The sequence below is a fragment of the Pan paniscus genome, chromosome X, assembly GCF_029289425.2.
Source record: "Pan paniscus chromosome X, NHGRI_mPanPan1-v2.0_pri, whole genome shotgun sequence".
NCBI classification, from domain to species: Eukaryota; Metazoa; Chordata; class Mammalia; order Primates; family Hominidae; genus Pan; species Pan paniscus.
The window spans coordinates 73,262,422-73,286,817 of NC_073272.2; the positions used below are offsets into that span (position 1 = coordinate 73,262,422).

General features: G+C 37.8%; 1 protein-coding gene across 4 annotated transcripts in view; it reads left to right on the plus strand.

Moving 5' to 3' along the window:
- CHIC1 (cysteine rich hydrophobic domain 1) overlaps positions 1-24,396 on the plus strand; it is a 115,991-nt gene that overhangs the window by 24,638 nt on the left and 66,957 nt on the right. For 2 of the 4 annotated variants that reach the window (XR_004668934.3, XM_034950613.3), the window contains exon 4: positions 20,464-20,608. The exons of the other annotated variants lie outside the window; for them this stretch is intronic. Coding sequence is in view for 1 of the 2 variants with exons in the window: in XM_034950613.3 (XP_034806504.1) it covers positions 20,464-20,608 (145 nt within the window). In the remaining variant the exon portion in view is untranslated. The remainder of the gene's footprint in view (positions 1-20,463; positions 20,609-24,396) is intronic. 4 annotated transcript variants of the gene reach the window in all.

The window sequence follows — 24,396 nt, forward strand, 5'->3', positions numbered from 1 at the left end:
TTAAAATTTCACATTAGTTTTTGTAAATTTTTTCCTCTGGTGGGAAGATGCCTTTAAAATATTTTAATTGAAGCCAATGAGGAAAATTAATTCATTTTACCTAAAGTGTTTTTCCTAGTACTGTATGAATGATTTCATTTAAACTTTTAAATAATAAGTAGCCAATGAAATCAGATTCAAAATTATAGTGCCTCGTGGAAGAAGAATTAGTGGTGCAGTTATTTCATTAAAGCCAAAAATATTCCCAAGAAGTACTCATTATTTTTTTATCTCCATTCTTTTCCTGCCTGGTTTAATGTTTACTTCAAAAAGACAAATAATGAAATATTGCCAACTCTATGACTCTTTGAATGGAAAAGTTAAGCATTTTAGTCTGTTGGTAATCACAAGTAGGTCAGAGCTTCACTTTAAATATTGCTTAGTCTATTGTTTGTCAAAGCAGGTACAGTATTCTCAAATGGTTTTCTATAAATAAAAAAAAGCTGACAGCATAAATTCCTTTTCTTAATTGTCATATCTTACTTTTAAAAGTCACAATCAATAACTCCTACCCATCCCTATTATTTTAAAAGCCTCAGTATGAAATAATCATGTTTGAATTTCCCATCATGTAAATACAGCTAATCTCAGTTACTTAAGAACAGATTTTTTTGTTTGTTTGTTTCTGTATTATCCAGGACTATCCCTTTTTCTGATGACCTGTTTACACTTTGTCTATTTGTTAATACCTTCACCGGAAGGCCTGAAATAAGGAGAAACATTTTTTTTCAGTCATTTGATTTTACTATCAATACTTTGAATAGAATATTCAATGGAAACTAAGATAATACTGATGCTGTGATCTCTCCTATCCTCCATTACTTTGGATAATTAAAAGCTCATAGTGAAGTTGAGGCATCAGTATATTCTGGTTCGCAGATCTGTCAATTTAAAAAAATTATTTAATATAGATTTGCAAATTGTCATCCATGAGCCAAATCCAGCCCACTCTGTTTTTAAACATTTTAATCAGTTTGCCAACATTTAAACATTGTAATATTTAAAATAAAATTCATGATATACAGCCTCTTGTAAAATCTAAAGATCTGGCAATACCGGGCCCACATGGCTATATGTCAGCAGTTGGCTCTGAGTAGTGGCTGCTTCCTTTAAGTAGAACATACATTCTCTGGTTCATCTTAGAAACCACCCATAGTTTACATTATCTGCCTTGCTCTGTAAGCATTATAGTTCACGGCCTCTGATTTTGTATGTGCCATGTTGTCAACACTATACTAGACAGCAAAACATTAAGAACATGCTGGTAACCTTGTGCAAGTCACTGTTCTTTCTGTAGCCTCAAGTTTTCTCACCTATAAAATCAGGACACTACTAGTTACTTTTAACATGGTTTTATGATGAAATTTAAAGCAACTCAAAGATTTTTGTCTACATGAAGAAATATAAAATATAATTAAGAATTTTTATACATTCACTACTGATTTTCTAATATGTAAAATAAGTTGAATAGACTATAATAGTTTAATTGGAAGTATGATTCACATTCATATAGTTCAAATCCCTTATTTTACAGGTGTGGACATAAATCCAGAGGGTGAAGTGACTTTCTCAGAATCACATGGCAAATAACACAGCCACAAAAATAATCCTTGCTTTATTTTGTTTTTGTTTTTGTCTTTAATACTGCATCCTCTTGACTACATCATGTTTCTTACATCAAATTGACTAGTCCTGAGACCAGAAATGTTTGCGTAAGTTGTATAATAAACAGCCCACTGAATTTTAATTCTTTAGCAGTGGATAGAAAACTTTTTCTTAAAGAACCAAATAGTAAATATTTTAGCCTTTGTGAGCCAGAGGTCTCTGTTGCAACCGCTCAACTGTGGCATTGTCACATGTAAACAGCCATAAGCATATGTAAATGAGTGAGCATTACTGTGTTCTCATAAAACTTTATTTACAAAAACAGGCAGCAAGCCAGATCTGGCCTATGGGCTGTTGTTTGACACCTTGCTCTAGCCATCTGTAATTGGGTATCTAGCTTTATGGAAGTCATATCTCTGTTTGCTCACAAAATAAAATGGAAATAATAATGAAGATGCTATATTAGCCAATTATTGAAAATATTTCCAGCAAAAGAATTTTTATGTAGATAGTCTGCCTTATAATTTTTTGGCAGTATAATTCATGAGAATTTTCTCTAGCAAATTAGGTGATAAAGAAATACAGGTCAGAGTGCCTTGAGTTCCCCCTAATCTCTCTTGACTCTGGTGCGATTTCACAGCTACATGATACATTAAATGAGGCTTTTCATTTACTTGTTCTTCTATCTACCACTGAACCAACTGTGATATCATAGTCAATTTCAGCCCCAGTCATGCTATGACTCAAAATTTGAAATTACTTTTATCCTTTCCTTTTTTGCTTTGATACTCATTAAATTGAGAGAGATGGTCAGAGGAAAGGACTACTTTCTGACTCATGACATAAATATGATGTTTTAGGAGATAGAGGTTATAATTCACTGTCCTGTTTGATTCTGTGTTTTTGTAGCTAATTATAAAAAGAAGGAAAAGCATATGATAGAAACAAATGCCCCATCCATACATTATGCCATTTGGAAAAGAAAATCAGTCTTTGCAATGAGAGACAAATAGTTCTGCCAAGAATTAAGCAAATTATGTGTAATCTATGTATAATTTAGGCCTTTCATAAAATACGTTTTGTGCTCTTGGGCAAAGACAACATGCATAAAGTGAGTGCATAGAGTATTATAACTTGGTCATAGACTGCCTTTTCCTTACTGTCTTTGAACCTTTTAATTTATGTGTCAACCTTGAGTCATTTGAGCCATATATAAGAAAATGATGTTTATGGCATATTAATACTAAAAGCTGATAAGTTTGCTTCCTTTTTTGTTAGCTTTACTGGCTAATTGTATTGAATGTAGGATTGTATCTGCTCTGCAGAAGTACAGTGATTGGTATTAAGCTAACTTTGATACTTTTCTGGTCAGCTTGAGGGTCAGCCATCTGGTTTAAAAAATAATTTATTGGGAAATAATTTACAGAACATAAAGTTAACTCATATTAAGAGAACAATTCATTGAATATTAATGTACTTACAGAGTTGTGTAACTATCACCATAATCTAATTTTAGAACATTTCCATCATCCTAAGAGTAAACCTTGTGATCACTTTTTGTCACTCCCAATTTCCCTCCAATCCTCCCAGCCCTATACAACCACTGATCTACTTTCTCTCTTATGTTTGCATTTTTGAACATTTTATATGATATGTACTCTTTCATGGCTTTTAAAACTGAGCATAATGTTTTTTGTGGAAAAATACACATGACATAAAATTTGCATTTTTAACCACTTTAAAGTGGATAATTCAGTGGCATTAACTACATTGACAGTGTTATGCAACCATCCACTATCTAGTTTCAGAAATCTTTTATCACCTGCAAGGAAAATCTCATATCCATTAAGCAGTCATTTCTCATTTTCCTTCCCCTCAGGAAGTTAAAAAGTGTTTCCCTCTTTTCTGTATTTTACAAAAGTTTAAGAAGGATTGGTATTCTTCTTTTAAACATTTGGGAGAATTTCCTTTCTTTTGGGCATAACAGTGACACTATCTGATCTTGAGTTTTTTTTCTTGGTAGGTTTTTGATTACACATTCAATATTTACTTGTTATAGGTCTATTCAGATTTTCTATTTCTACTTGAGTCAATTCTAGGAGTTTGTTCATTTCGTCTAGGTTGTAGGCCTACAATTATTTTTAGTATTCACTTCTAATTTTTTTCTAAATTACTGTAAGAGTAATATGTAATGTCCCTATTTTCATTTCTGATTCTAGTCATCTCAGTCTTCTTTTTTTTCTTAATCCTTGTAGCTGAAAGTTTGTCAAATTTCTTTTCAAAGAAAAAACTTTTGGTCTTGTTCATTTTTTCTGTTGTTCTATTCTGTATTTCATTTCTCTCCACTCTATTTTTTCCTTTTTTCTGCTATGTTTGGGTTTAGTTTGCTCTTTTTAGTTCCATAAGGTCTAAATTTAGGTTATTGATTTGAGATCATTCTTCTTTCTTAATGTAGGCATTTACTGCCCTCAGTTTTCTTTGAAACATTGCTTACTCACATTCTGAGATACTGGGAGTTGTGATTTCATTGTATGAATTTTGAGGGAATATAATTCAGCCCATAACACATAAGGAAGGACTTCCACTATTTTGCTATTTGTTTTCCATGTCGTATGTTTTTTGTTCCTCAATTCCTTCATTACTTATTTATTTTATGTTTAATTGAGTTTTTTAGTGTACTGTATACCTTATTTCCTTTTCTGTATCTTTTTAAGTTATTTTCTTAGTTGTTACAATTAACATCTTAAACTTATAACACACTAGTTTGAATTAATATCACCTTAGCTTTAATAGTATGTAAATTCTACTGCTATATATATCTATACCTCCCCTTTTATGTTGTTGTTATCACAAATTATATGTTATATATTGTGTGTCCATTAACAGATTTATGATTATCATTTTGTCTTTTAATCATACGGGAAAAAGAGTTCCAACCCAAAAATACAATATTGGCTTTTAAATATATTTGTGCAGTTACCTTTACCAGTGTTCTTTATCACATGCCTCAAGTTATTGTCTAGTGTCCTTTCATTTCAGCCTAAGGATCTCTTTTTAGAATTTATTAAAAAGCTGTCCTAATAGTGATGAACTCCCTCAGCCCTTGGTTGTCTGGGAATTTCTTCATTTCTTTTTTTGAAGGATAATTTTGCTCAGTATAGAATTTTTGGTTGACAGTTTGCTTGTTTGTTTTGTAATTTCTGCACTTTAAATACTATATGCCATCCCACTGCCTCTGACCTTCATGGTTTCTGATGTGAAATTAACCGTTAATCTTATGGAGAGTCTCTTGTACTTAACAAGTCACTTCTTTCTTACTGCTTTCAAGATTTCCCTCTTTGTTTTTTACTTTCAACAGTTTAATTATACTTTATCTTGGTATGGTTCACTTTGAGTTTATCCTACTTGGAATTTATTTGGCTTCTTGGAATGTTTTTTTTCTGTGTGCAGTTTCAAATTAATATCTGGTGTCACTTGATGCCAGCCTTAAGAACTTCTTTTAGTGTTTCACATAAGCTGGGTCTGCAGGCCACAGATACTCCCAGTTTTTATTTAGGAATGTCTTTATTTTGTCTTCACTTTTTAATATGCAATTTTTAATTAATAGATTTTTAAAAACAATTTTAGGTTTACAGAAAACAAATGAGCAAAAAGCACAGATTCCATAAACCCCCTCATCCAATACCAATTTCCCCTACTATTGAGATCTTACGTTAGTGTGGTACAATTGTTACAATTGATGAGCCAATATTGATATCTTATAATTAACTAAAGTCCATGGTTTACATTAGGCTTCACTCTTTGTGTTCTACATCCTATGGATTTTGGCAAGTGTATAATGATATGTAGCCATCATCATAGTATCATACAGAATAGCAGTTTCACTGCCCTAAAACTCCATTATGCTACACCTATTTCATCCCACCCGCATATCCTGAGCAATCACCTAACTTTTTATTGTCTCCATAGGTTTGCCTTTTCCAGAATGTCATATAAGTTGAAATTATATAGAATATATTCATATTGGCTTCTTTCACTTACCAATATGCATTTAAGGTTCCTCCATGTCTTTTTCTGGCTTGATAGCTCATTTCTTTTTATCACTGAATAATATTCCAGTTTTGAGATTTGCCAGTTTATCTGTTCACCTATTAAAGGGTTTCTTGGTTACTTCCAAGGTTTCACAATCATAAATAAGACTGTTATAAACATTCAAGTACAGGTTTTTGAGTGGACAGTTTTGAACTCATTTGATGATTGCTGGATCATGTGGTAAGAGTATGTTTAGTTTTGTAAGAAACTGCCAAACTGTCTTGCAAAGTCGCTGTGCCATTTTGTATTCCCACCAGCAATGAATAAGACTTCCTGTTGTTCTACATCTTCATCAACGTTTGGTGTTGTCAGTATTGTGGATTTTGGCCATTCTAAAATGTAGGTAGTGATATCTCACTATTGTTTTAATTTCTAATTCTGCATAGTCATACGATATTGAGCAGCTTTTTACAAGCTTATTTTCCTTCTATGTATCTTCTTTGAAGAGGTTTCTGATCAGGCCTATGACCCCCCTTTTTTTAATGACATGGGTACAGGATGGTTCCTGAAGGAAAAGAGGGCTTAGTGGCCTCCAAATTCCCTCACTCACCAATTTCTGGAGGAGACTCTAGAGGGGTGAGGACTGAGGAGCCTATGCACACTTTTTCATTGGGTTGTTTATGTTATTATTGTTGAGTTGTTAAAGAGTTATTTGTATACTTTGGATACCAGTTTTCTACAAAGTATGTGTTTTGCAAATATTTTCTCTCAGCCTGTGGTTTGTCTTTTTACTCTCTTAATAGTATATTTTGTAGAGTGGAACATTTTAATTTTAATGAATTTCACCTTATTAATGTTTTCTTTTATGCATCTTGCTTTCTGGTGTTGTATGTAAGAATTCATTGCCAAACCCAAGGTCACCTAGATTTTGTTTTATGTTATATTCTAGGAATTTTAAGAGTTTGGCATTTGTGAAAGGTGTAAGGTATGTGAACACATTCAGTTTTCCTTGCATGTTGATGTCCATTTGTACCAGCACCATCTGTTGAAAAGACAACAATTTCCTTGAATTGCCTTTTTGTCAGAGGTCTATTTCTGCCTTCTCTATTCTGTTCCATTGAATAGCTAATCAGTTCTTTCACCAATTCCACACTATCTTGATTACTGTAGCTTTATAGTAAGTCATGAGGTCAAGTAGTATCAGTCCTCTTTGTTCTCCTTAAATACTGTGTTGACTATTATGGATCTTTTACTTTTCCATATAAACTTTAGAATCATTTTTTCAATAATCACAAAACATTGTGATTTTGCATTCTGAAACTTTACTGAAGTTTTTTTTTTTAATCAGTTCAAGGAGCCTTTTGGCAGAGTCTTTTGGGTTTTTCTAGGTATAGAATAATACCAACAGCAAAAAGAGGTAGTTTCACTTTTTTACCTATTTATGTGCCTTTTATTTTTTTGTCTTGACTGATTGCTCTGTCTAGGACTTCCAGTACTGTGTTGAATAGGAGTGGTGGGAGTGAGTATCCTTTTCTTGTTCCAGTTCTCAAAAAGGCTGGGGAAATGGTTCCAGCTTTTGCCTGTTCTATATGATGTTAGCTATGGGTTTGCCATAGATGGCTCTTAACTATTTTGAGATATATTTCTTTGATGGCTAGTTTGTTAAGGGTTTTTATGAAATGAAATTGGGTTTTATCAAAGGCTTTTTCTGTGTCTGTTGACATGATTATATGGTCTTTGTTTTTTGTCCTGTTTATGTGGTGAATCACATTTATTGATTCGCATATGTTGAACCAACCTTGTATCCTAGGATTAAAGCCTACTTGATTGTGGAGAATTAATTTTTTGATGTGCTGCTGGATTCAGATTGCTAGTATTTGTTGGGGATTTTTGTGTCTATGTTCATCAGGGATATTGGCCTGAAGTTTTTTTTCATTGTGTCTTTGCCATATTTTGGTATCAGGATGATGCTGGCTTCATAGGATGAATTAAGGAGGAGTCTCTCCTCCTCTATTTTTTGGAATAATTTTAGTATGATTGGTATTAGCTCTTCTTCGTACTTCTGGTCGAATTCAGCTGTGAATCCATCTGGTTTAGGGTTTTTCTTCATTGGTAGGTTTTTAATTGCTGTTTCAATTTTGGAACGTATTATTGTTCTGTTCAGGGTTTCCATTTTTTTTTCCTGATTCAATCTTGAGAGCCTGTGTGTTTGCAGAAATTTATTCATTTCCTCTAGATTTTCTAATTAGTATGCATAGAGGTGTTCATAATAGTGTCTGAGGATCTTTTATATTCCTGTGAGATTGGTTGTAATGTCTCCTTTGTCATTTCTCATTGTGCTTATTTGGATCATCTCTCATTTTTCTTTGTTAATTTAGCTATCAATCTACAGATCTTGTTTATTCCTTCAAAAAATCAACTTTTGGTTTCATTGACCCTTTGTATGGATTTTGGGGTCTCAGTTCCTTTCAGTGCTCCTCTGATTTTTGTTTTCTTCTGCTAGCTTTGTTAGTTTGTTTTTGTTTTTCTAGTTCCTCTAGGTGCAATGTTAGATTGATAATTTGAGATCCTTCTAAGTTTTGACTGTAGGCATTTGGCACTGTAAACTTTCCTCTTCATGCTGCTTTTGCTGCATCCTAGAGATTTTGTGTTTTGTGGATGATTGTCTTGTATAGTATCACGGAGAGGTTCTCTGAATTTCTTGAATTTGCATGTCGACCTCTACCAAGATTAGGGAAATGTTCATGGACTGTATCCTCAAATATGTTTTCCATGTTGCTTACTCTGTCTCCTTCTGTCTCAGGAGTCCTAATGTGTCATAGGTTTGGTCTATCTACATAATTCCCTATTTCTCAGAGACTTTGTTCCTTTTTTATAATTCTGTTTTCTTTATTTTTGCCTGACTGGCTTGATTGAAAAGGCCAGTCTTCAATCTCTGAAACTCTTTCTTGAGTTTGATCTAATCTTTTTAATGCTTCTAATTTTATGTTGAAATTCCTGTAGTGAATTTTTCAATTCCAGAAGTTCAGTTTGGTGCTTTTTTAATATGGTCATTTCATCTTTCAATTTTTGGATCATTTTACTGGCTTCCTTGGATTGGACTTCAACTTTCTCTTGAATCTCTTCGAATTTCTTTGCCATCCAATTCTGAATTCTATGTCATTTCAGACATTTCAAACTGTTTAGGATCCATTTCTGGGGACATAGTGCAATCATTGTTAGATAAGTAAACACACTGACTTTTTGAATTGCTGGAGTTATTGCATTGATTTTTTTTTCTGCTCTGGGGGTTCTTGTGTTTCTCATTTTGAAATTGCTATTATTTGGATGGGACTTTTTTATTTTATAGGGTTTTTTTTCCCTCTTGAAGGTTTGACTGGTGAATGTTGTGTACAGGTGCTTTCCTTTTGTTTTGTTTTGTTTTGTTTTGTTTTGTTTTGTTGAGGCAGAGTCTCGCTCAGTCACCCAGGCTGGAATACAAAGGCATGATCTCAGCTCACTGCAATGTCTGCCTCCTGGGTTCAAGCAATTCTTCTGCCTCAGCCTCTCCAGTAGCTGGGATTACAGGCACCAGCTATCATGCCCGGCTAATTTTTGTATTTGGGTAGAGATGGGGTTTCACGATGTTGCCCAGGTTGGTCTTGAACTCCTCACCTCAGGTGATCCGCCTGCTTTCTTTTTGAGTGCTTTCAGAGGGTCATGGTTCTGTATGGGTTCCTTAGTTTTCTGCATTGGATTTCATAGGCATTGCATGCTGAAGAAATTTATTTTTGTTTGCTGCTATAATTCAGGTTGCAATCCAGTAGATAGAGTTTAAATGTAAGGGCCAGCAGATAGGATTTTACTCAGTAGTGTGCCTCTTTTGTATTTCAATGCATATGCATTTCAAGTACACGACTTGGAGCCCTCAGTTACATTTATACTGTTGTGGAACCATTACCAATACCTATTTCCAATTTTTTTTCATTACCCCAAATAGGAACTCTGTAGCCATTAAGTAATAACTTCTCAATTCTTCCTTTCTTCATACTCTGCTAACTTCTAATCTACTTTCTGTCTCTACAAATTTGCCTATTCTAGATACCTCATGTAAGTGAAATAATGCCATATTTTTTCTTTTAGATTCAGCTTATTTCACATACCATAAAGTCTTCGGAGTTAATCCATATCATATTTCAGAATTTCATTCCCTTTTATGGCTTAATAGCATTCTATTTTGTGTAAATGTCATAGTTTTGTCTATCCACTTATTTATTGATGGACACTTGAGTTGTTTCCACCTTTTGGCTATTGGGAATAATGCTGTAGTAAACATTACTATACAAGTGCCTGTTTGAGTCTTTGATTTCAATTCTTTTGGGTATATATCTAGGAGTACAATTGCTGGTCATATGGCAATTGTTTAGCTTTTTGAGGAACCACCAAAATCTTCCCTTTTTTTATTATATTTAAGTTCTGGGATACATGTGCAGAACATGTAGGTGTGTTACATAGCTATACACGTGCCATGGTGGTTTGCTGCACCTATGAACCCATCATCTACATTAGGTATTTGTCCTAATGCTATCCTTCCCCTTTACCCCCACCCTCCGACAGGCCCCGGTGTGTGCTGTACCCCTCCCTGTGCCCATATGTTCTCATTGTTCAACTCCCACTTATAAGTGAGAACATGCAGTGTTTGGTTTTCTGTTCCTGTGTTAGTTTGCTGGGAATGATGGTTTCCAGCTTCATCCATGTCTCTGCAAAGGACTGAACTCATTCTTTTTTTATGACTGCATAGTATTCCATGGTGTATATGTACCACATTTTCTTTATCCAGTCTAATATTGATGGACATTTGGGTTGGTTTTAAGTCTTTGCTATAGTGACTAGTGCTGCAGTAAACATACGTGTGCATGTGTCTTTGTAGTAGAATGATTTATAATTCTTTTGGTATATACCCAGTAATGGCATTTCTGGGTCAAATGGTATTTCTAGTTCTAGATCCTTGAGGAATCACCACATTGTCTTCCACAATGGTTGAACTAATTTACACTCCCAACATCTGTGTCAAAGTGTTCCTATTTCTGGACATCCTCTCCAGCATCTTTTGTTTCCTGACTTTTTAATGATCACCATTCTAACTGGAGTGACATGGTATCTCATTGTGGTTTTGATTTGCATTTCTCTAATGAACAATAATTACGAGCTTTTTTTCATATGTTTCTTGGCTTCAAGAATGTCTTCTTTTGAGAAATGTCTGTTCATATTCTTTGCCCACTTTTTGATGGGGTTGCTTTTTTCTTGCAAATTTGTTTAAGTTCCTTGTAGATTCTGGATATTAGCTCTTTGTCCGATTGATACATTGCAAAAATTTTCTCCCATTCTGTAGGTTCCCTGTTCACTCTGATGATAGTTAAACTTCTAAAGCTGATAAGCAACTTCAGCAAAGTCTCAGGATACAAAATCAATGTGCAAAAATCACAAGCATTCCTATACACCAATAATAGACAAACAGAGAGCCAAATCATGAGTGAACTCCCATTCACAATTGCTACACAGGGAATAAAATACCTAGGAATACAACTTACAAGGGATCTGAAGGACCTCTTTAGTGAGAGCTACAAACCACTCCTCAAGGAAATGGGAGAGGACATAAACAAATGGAAAAACATTCCATGATCATAGATAAGAAGAATCAATATTGTGAAAATAGCCATACTGCCCAAAGTAATTTATAGATTCAATGATATCCCCATCAAGCTACGATTGACTTTCTTCACAGAATTAGAAAAAACTACTTTAAATTTCATATAGAACTCAAAAAGAGCCCATGTAGCCAAGACAATACTAAGGAAAAAGAACAAAGCTGGAGGCATCACACTATCTGACTTCAAACTATACCACAAGGCTTCAGTAACCAAAGCAGTTTGGTACTGGTACCAAAACAGATATATAGGCCAATGGAACAGAACAGAGGCCTCAGAAATAACACCACACACCTACAATCACCTGATCTTTGACAAACTTGCCAAAAACAAGCAATAGGGAAAGGATACCCTATTTAATAAATGGTGTTGAGAAAACTGGCTAGCCATATGCAGAAAACTGAAACTGGACCCCTTCCTTACACCTTATACAAAAATTAACAACAGATGTATTAAAAGATTTAAATGTAAGATCCAAAACCATAAAACCCTAGAAGAAAACCTAGGCTATACCATTCAGGACATAGGCATGGACAAAGACTTCATGACCAAAATACCAAAAGCAAGTGCAACAAAAGCCAAAATTGAAAAATGGGATGTAATTAAACTAAAGAGCTTCTGTACACCACAATCTTTTCCATGGGAGCGATATCATTTTACATTCCTACCAGCAATGCAGAAGAGTTCAGATTTATGCAGATCCTCATCAATGTGTGTTATTTTCCATTTCATTTATAACAGCCACCCTAGTGAGCATAAAATGGTGTCTCATTGTGATTTCGACATACATTTCCCTCATGATTAGTGATATTTAGTGTCTTTTCATTTGTATGTCTTTTTTGAAGAGATGTCTGTTTACATCCTTTGTCCATTTTCTCTCTAGGTTGTTTATTTGTTCTTTAGTTGTGGGTGTTTTTATATAATCTTGTTAATCTCTTATCAAATATATAATTTACAAATAATTTCTACTGTTCTGTGGTTTGTCTTTTCACTCTCTTAATAGTGCCATGTGATGCACAAAATTGTTGATTTTTATGAAGTCCCATTAAACTAGTTTTCTTTTCTTGCCTGGGCTTAGGCATTATATCTTAAAAAATATATATTTATATATATATAACATAATTATATATATACATATATATACACACATATATATACACACACATATATATATATACACACACACACACATATATATATACACACTATAAGTTTTGGGATACATGTGCAGAACGTGCAGGTTTGTTACCTAGGTATACACATGCCATGGTGGATTGGTGCACCCAGCGACCTGTCATCTACATTAGGTATTTCTCCTAATGCTATCCCTCCCCTAGCCCCCCACCTCCTGACAGACCCTGGTGTGTGATGTTCCCCTCCCTGTGTCCATGTGTTCTCATTGTTCAACTCCCACTTATGAGTGAGAACATGCAGTGTTTGATTTTCTATTCCTGTGTTAGTTTGCTGAGAATGATGGTTTCCAGCTTGATCCATGTCCCTGCAAAGAACATGAACTCATTCTTTTTTATGGCTGCATAGTATTCCATGGTGTATATGTGCCACATTTTCTTTATCCAGAGTATCATTCATGTGCATTTGGGTTGGTTCCAAGTCTTTGCTATTGTGAATAGTGCTGCAGAAAACATTCATGTGCATGTGTCTTTATAGGAGAATGATTTACAAACCATTGGGTATATGCCCAGTAATGGGATCGCTGGGTCAAAGGGTATTTCTGGTTCTAGATCCTTGGGCAATTGCCACACTGTCTTCCACAATGGTTTAACTAATTTACACTCTCCATCCTCTCCAGCATCTGTTGTTTCCTGACTTTTTAATAATCACCATTCTAACTGGCATGAGATGGTATCTCATTGTGGTTTTGGTTTGCGTTTCTCTTTTTTTTATTATTATTATTATACTTTAAGTTTTAGGGTACATGTGCACATTGTGCAGGTTAGTTACATATGTATACATGTGCCATGCTGGTGCGCTGCACCCACTAACTTGTCATCTAGCATTAGGTATATCTCCCAATGCTATCCCTCCCCCCTCCCCCCACCCCACCACAGTCCCCAGAGTGTGATATTCCCCTTCCTGTGTCCATGTGATCTCATTGTTCAGTTCCCACCTATGAGTGAGAATATGTGGTGTTTGGCTTTTTGTTCTTGCAATAGTTTACTGAGAATGATGCTTTCCAATTTCATCCATGTCCCTACAAAGGACATGAACTCATCATTTTTTATGGCTGCATAGTATTCCATGGTGTATATGTGCCACATTTTCTTAATCCAGTCTATCATTGTTGGGCATTTGGGTTGGTCCCAAGTCTTTGCTATTGTGAATAATGCCGCAATAAACATACATGTGCATGTGTCTTTATAGCAACATGATTTAGAGTTCTTTGGGTATATACCCAGTAATGGGATGGCTGGGTCAAATGGTATTTCTAGTTCTAGATCCCTGAGGAATCACCACACTGACTTCCACAATGGTTGAACTAGTTTACAGTCCCACCAACAGTGTAAAAGTGTTCCTATTTCTCCACATCCTCTCCAGCACCTGTTGTTTCCTGACTTTTTAATGATTGCCATTCTAACTGGTGTGAGATGGTATCTCATTGTGGTTTTGATTTGCATTTATCTGATGGCCAGTGATGATGAGCATTTTTTCATGTGTTTTTTGGCTGCATAAATGTCTTCTTTTGAGAAGTGTCTGTTCATGTCCTTCGCTCACTTTTTGATGAGGTTGTTTGTTTTTTTCTTGTAAATCTGTTTGAGTTCATTGTAGATTCTGGATATTAGCCCTTTGTCAGATGAGTAGGTTGCGAAAATTTTCTTCCATTTTGTAGGTTGCCTGTTCACTCTGATGGTAGTTTCTTTTGCTGTGCAGAAGCTCTTTAGTTTAATTAGATCCCATTTGTCAATTTTGTCTTTTGTTGCCATTGCTTTTGGTGTTTTAGACATGAAGTCCTTGCCCATGCCTATGTCCTGAATGGTAATGCCTAGGTTTTCTTCTAGGGTTTTTATGGTTTTAGGTCTAACGTTTAAGTCTTTAATCCATCTTGAATTGATTTTTGTATAAGGTGTAAGGAAGGGATCCAGTTTCAGCTTTCTACATATGGCTAGCCAGTTTTCCCAGCACCATTTATTAAATAGGGAATCCTTTCCCCATTGCTTGTTTTTCTCAGGTTTGTCAAAGATCAGATAGTTGTAGATATGCTGCGTTATTTCTGAGGGCTCTATTCTGTTCCATTGATCTATATCTCTGTTTTGGTACCAGTACCATGCTGTTTTGGTTACTGTAGCCTTATAGTATAGTTTGAAGTCAGGTAGTGTGATGCCTCCAGCTTTGTTCTTTTGGCTTAGGAGTGACTTGGCAATGCAGGCTCTTTTTTGGTTCCATATGAACTTTAAAGTAGTTTTTTCCAATTCTGTGAAGAAAGGCATTGGTAGCTTGATGGGGATGGCATTGAATCTGTAAATTACCTTGGGCAGTATGGCCATTTTCACGATATTGATTCTTCCTACCCATGAGCATGGAATGTTCTTCCATTTGTTTGTATACTCTTTTATTTCCTTGAGCAGTGGTTTGTAGTTCTCCTTGAAGAGGTCCTTCACATCCCTTGTAAGTTGGATTCCTAGGTATTTTATTCTCTTTGAAGCAATTGTGAATGGGAGTTCACTCATGATTTGGCTCTCTGTTTGTCTGTTTTTGGTGTATAAGAATGCTTGTGATTTTTGTACATTGATTTTGTATCCTGAGACTTTGCTACAGTTGCTTATCAGCTTAAGGAGATTTTGGGCTGAGACAATGGGGTTTTCTAGATATACAACCATGTCATCTGCAAACAGGGACAATTTGACTTCCTCTTTTCCTAATTGAATACCCTTTATTTCCTTCTCCTGCCTCATTGCCCTGGCCAGAACTTCCAACACTATGTTGAATAGGAGTGGTGAGAGAGGGCATCCCTGTCTTGTGCCAGTTTTCAAAGGGAATGCTTCCAGTTTTTGCCCATTCAGTATGATATTGGCTGTGGGTTTGTCATAGATAGCTCTTATTACTTTGAAATACGTCCCATCAATACCTAATTTATTGAGAGTTTTTAGCATGAAGGGTTGTTGAATTTTGTCAAAGGCTTTTTCTGCATCTATTGAGATAATCATGTGGTTTTTGTCTTTGGCTCTGTTTATATGCTGGATTACATTTATTGATTTGCGTATATTGAACCAGCCTTGCATCCCAGGGATGAAGCCCACTTGATCATGGTGGATAAGCTTTTTGATGTGTTGCTGGATTCGTTTTGCCAGTATTTTATTGAGGATTTTTGCATCAGTGTTCATCAAGGATATTGGTCTAAAAGTGTGCTGTATTCAGGAAACCCATCTCACGTGCAGAGACACACATAGGCTCAAAATAAAGGGATGGAGGAAGATCTACCAAGCAAATGGAAAACAAAAAAAAGGCAGGGGTTGCAATCCTAGTCTCTGATAAAACAGACTTTAACGGCATCCCTGATCTCTACCTTCTTCCAGATGCCAGTAGCACTCCGCCAGTTCTGACAACCAAAAATGTCTACAGACGTGGCCTGTATCAGGATGTCTAAATCTCTTGCTAGGAAACTTAGGATGTTTTCAGCTATTAATTAAGTAGGTTTCCTATCCCTTTCATTTTCTCTTCACCTTCTTAGACACCAAAAATTCAAACATTTAGTAACCTTATGCTGTCCCATGTCATGTGGGCTTTGTTCATTTTTTTCTTACTCTTTTTTACTTATTTTTGTCTGACTAGGTTATTTCAAAAGACCTGTCTTTATGTTCTGAAATTATTTCTTCTGCTTGAACTTTTCTGTTAAAGATTTTGACTACATTTTCTATTTTATGTAATAAATTCTTTATTTCTAGAACTTCTGTTTAAATCTTTTTTATGGTATCTATCTCTTCAATAAATTTCTTATTCGGATACCCAATTGTTTTTCTGATTCTTTGTATTGTTTTACTCTACTCTGTGTATCTCACTGTGCTTTTTTTTATATCACTGTTTTAAATTCTTTTTCCAAGTTTTTATAAATTTCTTTCTGATTGGAGCCTGTTCCTGGAGAATTATTGTGTTCTTTGGAGATGTCAAACTTCCTTGCTTTTTGATGTTTTTTTGTGTGTGTCCTTATGTTGATATGTATGCATCTGATATAACAGTTGCTTCTTCCAAATTTTCAAATTTGCTTTTTAGGGGAGGACTTTTTTTAAAAAATGTTTTTATGGTGTTGGTTGGGTAGAGCACTTTGGCTTTAATTCTTGATGTATAGTCTAGTCTTCATGGTATTTTCAGTTGTAAAAGCATCAGTGGTGTCTTTGATTCCTTTGGTGGCTTAGGGTGTGGTTGTTAGTAGAGCTTGTGGTGAAGTTTTGCTGGGGATGACAACACTATGTAAGCCTTTTTTTGCCCCAGTGGTGACAGCAGCGGGTCCCCAGACAGCGTATGCTGGCACAAGTGTTAGCAGGTCCAGTCAAACCAATTCTTGGTCTCCAGTCAGGGTGCTTCAGTGCTGGTAGTTACAGTGGTGGGCCGGTTGGGTGGACGGGATCTTGGGGGGTAGTGGACGTGGCAAAGACAATGGCAGTAGGAGTGGCAGGACAACCCTCTGGCTCCTAAAATGTCCACACTGGTGTTGGCAGTGCCTGCACTGGGCTGAGCAGACAAGTCCCCAGGCCTTCAAATGGTGCTTGTGATTGGATGTCAGCTGTGGTACTAGTGGTTGAGTAGGCCTGACCATAGCCTCCTAGGAGGAGTTCTCAGGTGTCAATGATGGTATTGTGGGGTTGGTGGTCTCTAGGCTGCTGGAAAATATGCTTGGGCACTTGGGGGGTGGGGTTGGTGGAGCTGGTCCAGATGGATGTGTCCTCAGGCCCTCTGGTAGTGTGTGCAAGTGCTTGGTTTGGTACACAGTGGCAGGGTCATCTCCAGGCTCCTGGTGGAATGTTTGGCTGGGGGCAACAGTGATTGTACCACAGCCTTGTTCCTGGGTCAGGTGGGGTTGCTTTTAGTGTCAGTGGCTATATGCAGGTGGCTAGGGGGCATGTGTTTTGCTTGTGCTTTGGCCCTGGTGGTGGCAGCTCGCAGTAGAGACAGCTATGTGGTGGGTTTGCTGCTGAGGGCAGTGGGGTTGTTACCAATGATTCAGGGGTCAGCCCTGGTTGGGACAGACAGTCACAGAGGTATTGCAGGTAGGGAAGATCAATGGAGCTCTAGGAATTTGGAGATTCCAGGGTTATTGGCCCCCCTCCCCCCAGGCAGGAGGCAGTATAGTAGGGGCTGGGCTCTCAGTGTGCACCTTACTGTAGCTGCTTAGGACTTGTGGGGGCATGGGACCCAATGTGACTACCCTCTATGGAGCAGTGCCTTCACATGATCTCCAGGCAGGCCTTTGTTAGCCTTAGGACCCATAAGCATCTAGGGGCTCTCCTGTGGCTGGAATTGCAGTAGTCTGCAGTGGGAATGTACAACACTGGAGGTATCTTAATTACCCTGTGGCTTTGCATGGTACAGCCTCCCTCCCAGTTGCTTTCACAGGCTGGCGTTGAATGTCTGCATCTTTTTCAGGTGTATGGTGAGAGCTGTCGGTGGATCTACCACTCGGGGGTCTGGAGGACAATGGCCCTCTTCTCACAGCTCCACTAGGCAGTGCCCCAGTGAGGACTTTGTGGGGGGGCTTCAACCCCACATTTTCCTTACATTGCCCTAGCAGATGTTCTCTATGAGACCCCCACCCCTGCAGCAAACTTCTGCCTGAACATCCAGGCATTTCCATACATCCTCTGAAACCTAGGTGGAGGTTCCCAAACCTCAGTTCTTGACTCTTGTGCACCCACAGGATCAACACCACATGGAAGCTGCCAAGGCTTGGGGCTTGCTTCCTCTGAAACCATGGCCCAGGCTGTACCTTGGCCCATTTTAGCCATGGCTAGAGTAGCTAGGATGGAGAGCACCAAGTCCCTAGGCTGCACACAGCAGGGGTCCCCTAGGCCTGGCCCACAAAACCATTTTTTCTTTCTATGCCTCTGGGCCTGTGATGGTAGGGGCTTCCACAAAGGTCTCTGACATGCCCTGGAGACATTTTCCTCATTGTCTTGGCAATTCACATTTGGCTCCTTTTTACTTATGCAAATTTCTGCAGCCAGCTTGAATTTCTTCTGAGAAAATGTGTTTTACTTTTCTATCACATCATCAGGCTGCAAATTTTCTGAACTTTTATGCTGTTTCCCTTTTAAAAGTAAATAATTTTAATAGCACCCAAGTCACCTCTTGAATGCTTTGCTGCTTAGAAATTTTTTTTCTGCCTGATACCCTAAATCATCTCCCTCAAGTTGAAAGTTTCACAAATCTCTAGGATAGGGGCAAAATGCCGCCAGTCTTTTTGCTAAAACATAGCAAGAGTCACCTTTACTCCAGTTCCCAACAAGTTCCTCATCTTCATTTGAGACCACCTCAGCCTGGATTTCATTGTCCATATTATTATTAGCATTTTGGTCAAAGCCATTCAACAAGTTACAAAGTTCCAAACTTTCCCACATTTTTCTGTCTTCTTCTGAGCCTTCCAAACTGTTCCAGCCTCTGCCTGTTACCCAGTTCCAAAGTCATTCTACATTTTCAGGTATCTTTACAGCAGGACCCCACTCTACCAGTACCAATTTACTGTATTAGTCTGTTCCCATGTTGCGAATAAAGACATACCTGAGACTGGATAATGTATAAGGAAAAAGAGGTTTAATGGACTCACAGTTCTACATGGCTAGGGAGGCCTCACAATCATGGCAGAAGGCAAAAGGCACTTCTTACATGGTGGTGGCAAGAGAGAATGAGAACCAAGCAAAATGGATTTCCCCTTATAAAACCATCAGTTCTCATGAGACTTATTCACTACCATGAGAACAGTATGGGGGAAACTGCCCCCATGATTCAATTATCTCTCACCACATACCTCCCACAACACATGGGAATTAGGGGATCTACAATTCAAAATGAGATTTGGGTGGGGACACAGCCAAACCATATCAGAGTGTTAAAGAAATTTGTTGTGTCATACTACCAGAATTGTTTTTCTGGTTCTTTCTCATTTGGGTAGACTATGTCAGAGGGAAGATCTGTGTCTTAAGGGCTGCTGTTCAGATTCTTTTGTCCCATGGAGTGCTTCATTGCTGTGGTATTCTCCCCCTTTTCCTAGGTATGTGGCTTCCTTAGAGCTGAACTGCAGTGATTATTTCTTTTTTGGATTTAGCTACCCAGCGGAGCTACCAGGCTCCTGGCTGGTACTGGGAGGTGTCTGCACATAGTTCTGTGACGTGAACTGTCTTCAGGTCTCTCCGCCATGGATAGCCATACCTACTATGATGGAGGTGGCAGTGGAGTGAAATGGACTCTGCAAGGGTCCTTAGTTGTAGTTTTATTGCACTAGTTTTGTGCTGTTTGGCTTGCCAGGAGGTGGCACTTTCAATAGAGCATCAGCTGTAGTAGTATAGGGATGATCAGGCAATGCACAGGGTCCTAGAACTCCCAAGATAATATGTCCTTTGTCTTTTGCTACCAGAGTGGGTAGAGAAAGACTATCACATGAGGGTACGGTTGAGTGTGTCTGAGCTCAGACTCTCCTTGGGTGGGGTCTGCTGTGGCTGCCGTAGGGGCTGGGGGTGTGGTTCTCAGGCCAGTGGAGTTATGTTCCCAGGGGATTATGGTTGCCTCTGCTGTGTCATGCAGGTTGTCAGGGAACTGGGGGAAAGAGAGCCATTACAGGCTTCATCCAGCTCCCATGCAGCCCAAAAGGCTGGTCTCACTTCCACCATGCCCCACCCCCAACAGCACCAAGTTGGTTTTCAGGCAGCAGGTAAGCAGGGCTGATAACCTGCCCCAGGCTACCAGCCTCCTGGCTGCGAAAGCAAGCAGGGCTTTCAGGTTTTATTCCTCCCCGCCTGCTGTGGCTTCTGTGCTATATCTGCACTCTGGATTCACCTCCTCCCCTGATTTCTGTCCAAGAAAATTCACACTAGGTCGATTTTCTTTTTTACAAAGTTCAGCTAGAAGTTTTCTCCTTCCTCTGGTCTTTTCCCAGTTCCTCTGGCAGCCCTCCTTAAGGACCTCTGCAAGACAAAGTCAGAAATGGCTTCTTTGGGGGCCAAGAGAGCCCACAGGGCACTTCCTGCTGCTTCTTCTACCCCTGCATTTTGCTCGGCTCTCTAAAACCGTCTCAGTTCCAGGTAAGGTCAAATCTTTCTCCCATGATCTGGACCTTAGGTTCCCCAGTGAGGGTGTGTGTTCAGGGGTAAGATGATCCACCTTTCACACTTTTACACTTTGGGGACTCACAGGTTTTGGGCTGTCTCCCAGGGTATGCAGGAGCAATCTACTTCCTTCAAAGGGTCTATGGATTCTCTTAGCTTTCTTTGTATATTCATGCAGTAGTCCTTGGAGCAAGAGTTCACAATGTGAATCTCTACACACTGCTCTGTCCTTCTGAGTGGGAGCTGCAATTTAGTCCTGCCTCCTATCTGCCGTTTTTCTTTCCTCTCCCCAGCCACTCTATTTCTTTTCGCTGGAGAGTTTAATCCACTTATATTCAGTGTTATTGATCAGTAATGATTTACTCCTTTCATTTTCTTGTTTACTGGTGTTTTATTGTCTTCTCTTCCCTCCTTCTTTCCTTCCTGTCTTCCTTTTGGTGAAAGTGATTTTCCCTACTGCTGTTCTTTAATGTCTAGCTTCTTTTTGTTATATGTTGTATGTTTAATTTTTGATTTGAGGTTACCATAAGGCTTGCAAATAACATAATATATTATTTTAAACTGATGACAAGTTAACAATTATATAAAAACAAGCAAGCAAAGAGAAAACTAATAAAAACTCTACATTTTAACTTTATCCTTCCCACTTTTTTTCTTTAAAATTATTATACTTAAGTTCTAGGATATATGTGCAGATCGTGCAGGTTTGTTACATAGGTATACATGTGCCATGGTGGTTTGCTGCACCCATCGACCTGTAATCTACATTAGATATTTCTCCTAATGCTATCCCTCCCCTTTTCCCCCACCCCCCAAAAGGCCCTGGTGTGTGATGTTCCCCTCCCTGTGTCCATGTGTTCTCATTGTTCAGGTCCCACTAATGAGTGAGAACACGCGGTGTTTGGCTTTCTGTTCCTGTGTTAGTTTGCTGAGAATGATGGTTTCCAGTTTCATCCATGTCCCTACAAAGGATGAGCTCATCTGTTTTTATGGCTGCATAGTATTCCATGGTGTGTATGTGTCACATTTTCCTTATCCAGTCTATCACTGATGGGCATTTGGGTGGGTTCCAAGTCTCTGCTATTGTGAACAGTGCTACAGTAAACATACATGTGCATGTGTCTTTAGAGTAGAATGATTTATAATTCTTTGGGTGTATACCCAGTAATGGGATTGCTTGGTCAAATGGTTTTTCTGGCTCTAGATGCTTGAGGAATCACCACACTGTCTTCCACAATGGTTGAACTAATTTACACTCCCACCAACAGTGTAAAAGCGTTCCTATTTCTCCACATCCTCTTCAGCATCTGTTGTTTCCTGACTTTTTAATGATTGCCATTCTAACTAGCATGAGATGGTATCTCATTGTGGTTTTGACTTGCATTTCTCTAATGACCAGTGATGATGAGCTTTTTTACATGTTTGTTGGCTGCATGAATGCCTTCTTTTAAGAAGTGTCTATTCATATCCTTTGCCCACTTTTTGATGGAGTTGTTTTTATCTTGTAAATTTGTTTAAGTTCCTTGTAGATGCTGGATATTAGCTCTTTCTCAGATGGATAGATGGTAAAATTTTTCTCCCATTCTGTAGGTTGCCTGTTCACTCTAATGATAGTTTCTTTTGCTGTGCAGAAGTTCTTTAGTTTAATTACACCCCATTTGTCAATTTTGGCTTTTGTTGAAATTGGTTTTGGTGTTTTAGTCATGAAGTCTTTGCCCATGCCTATGTCCTGAATGGTATTGCCTAGGTTTTCTTCTAGAGTTTTTATGGTTTTGGGTTTTACTTTTAAGCCTTTAATCCATCTTGAGTTAATTTTTGCATAAGGTGTAAGTAAGGGGTCCAGTTTCAGTTTTCTGCATATGACTAGCAAGTTTTCACAACACCATTTATTAAATAGGGAATCCTTTCCCCATTGCTTATTTTTTCAGGTTTGTCAAAGATCAGATGGTTGTAGATGTGTGGCATTATTTCTGAGGCCTCTGTTCTGTTCCATTGGACTATATATCTGTTTTTGTACCAGTACCATGCTGTTTTGGTTACTGTAGCCTTGCAGTATAGTTTGAAGTCAGGTAGAGTGATGCCTCCAGCTTTGTTCTTTTTGCTTAGGATGGTCTTGGCTATACAGGCTCTTTTTTGGTTCCATATGAAATTTAAAGTAGTTTTCTCTGATTTTATGAGGAAAGTCAATCGTAGATTGATAGGGATATCATTCAATCTGTGAATTACTTTGGGCAGTATGGCCATTTTCACAATATTGATTCTTCCTATCCATGAGCAGGGAATGTTTTTCCATTTTTTGGTGTCCTCTCTTTTTCTTGAGCAGTGCTTTATAGTTCTCCTTGAAGAGGTCCTTCACATCCTTTGTAAGTTGTATTTGTAGGTATTTTATTTTCTTTGTAGCATTTGTGAATGGGAGTTCACTCATGATTTGGCTCTCTGTTTGTCTATTATTGGTTTATAGGAATGCTTGTGATTTTTGCACATTGATTTGTATGCTGAGACTTTCCTGAAGTTGCTTATCAGCTGAAGGAGATTTGGGGCTGAGACAATGGGGTTTCTAAATATACAATCATGTCATCTGCAAACAGAGGCAATTTGACTTCCTCTCTTCCTATTTGAATACCCTTTATTTCTTTGTCTTGCCTGATTGCCCTGGCCAGAACTTCAAATATTATGGTGAATAGGAGTTGTGAGAGAGGGCATCCTTGTCTTGTGCTGGTTTTCAAAGGGAATGCTTCCAGCTTTTGCCCATTCAGTATGATATTGGCTGTGGGTTTGTTATGAATAGCTCTTGTTATTTTGAGATACATTCCATAAATATCTAGTTTATTGAGAGTTTTTAGCATGAGGGGCTGTTGAATTTTGTCAAAGGCTTTTTCTGCATCTATTGAAATAATCATGTAGTTTTTGTCATTGGTTCTGTTGATGTGATGGATTACATTTTTTGATTTGCATATGCTGAACCAGCCTTGCACCCCAGGGATGAAACAGACTTGATCATGGTGGATAAGCTTTTTGATTTGCTGCTGGATTTGGTTTGCCAGTATTTTATTGAGGATTTTCACATTGATGTTCATCAGGGATATTGGCCTGAAATTTTCTTTTTTTGTTGTATCTCTGCCAGGTTTTGGTATCAGGATGATGCTGGCCTCATAGAATGAGTTAGGGAGGAGTCCCTCTTTTTCTATTGTTTGGAATTGTTTCAGAAGGCATGGTACCAGCTCCTGTTTGTACCTCTTGTAGAATTCGGCTGTGAATCTGTCTGGCCCTGGGCTTTTTTGTTTGTAGGCTATTAATTACTGCCTCAATTTCAGAACCTGTTATTGGTCTATTCAGGGATTCGACTCCTTCCTGGTTTAGTCTTGGGAGGGTTTATGTGTTGAGGAGTTTATCCATTTCTTTGATATTTTCTAGTTTATTTGTGTGGAGGTGTTTATACTATTCTGTGATGGTAGTTTGTGTTTCTGTAGGATCAGTGGTGATATCCACTTTATTTTTTATTGTGTGTATTTTATTTTTCACTCTTCTTTATTGTTCTGGCTAGCAGGCTAACTATTTTGTTAATCTTTTGAAAAAAACAGCTCCTGGATTCATTGACTTTTTGAAGGGTTTTTTGTGTTTCTGTCTCCTCCAGTTCTTCTCTGTTCTTAGTTATTTCTTGTCTTCTGCTAACTTTTTAATTTGTTTGCTGTTGCTTTTCTAGTCATTTTGATTATGATGTTAGACTGTCAATTTTACATCTTTCCCGCTTTCTTCTGTGGGCA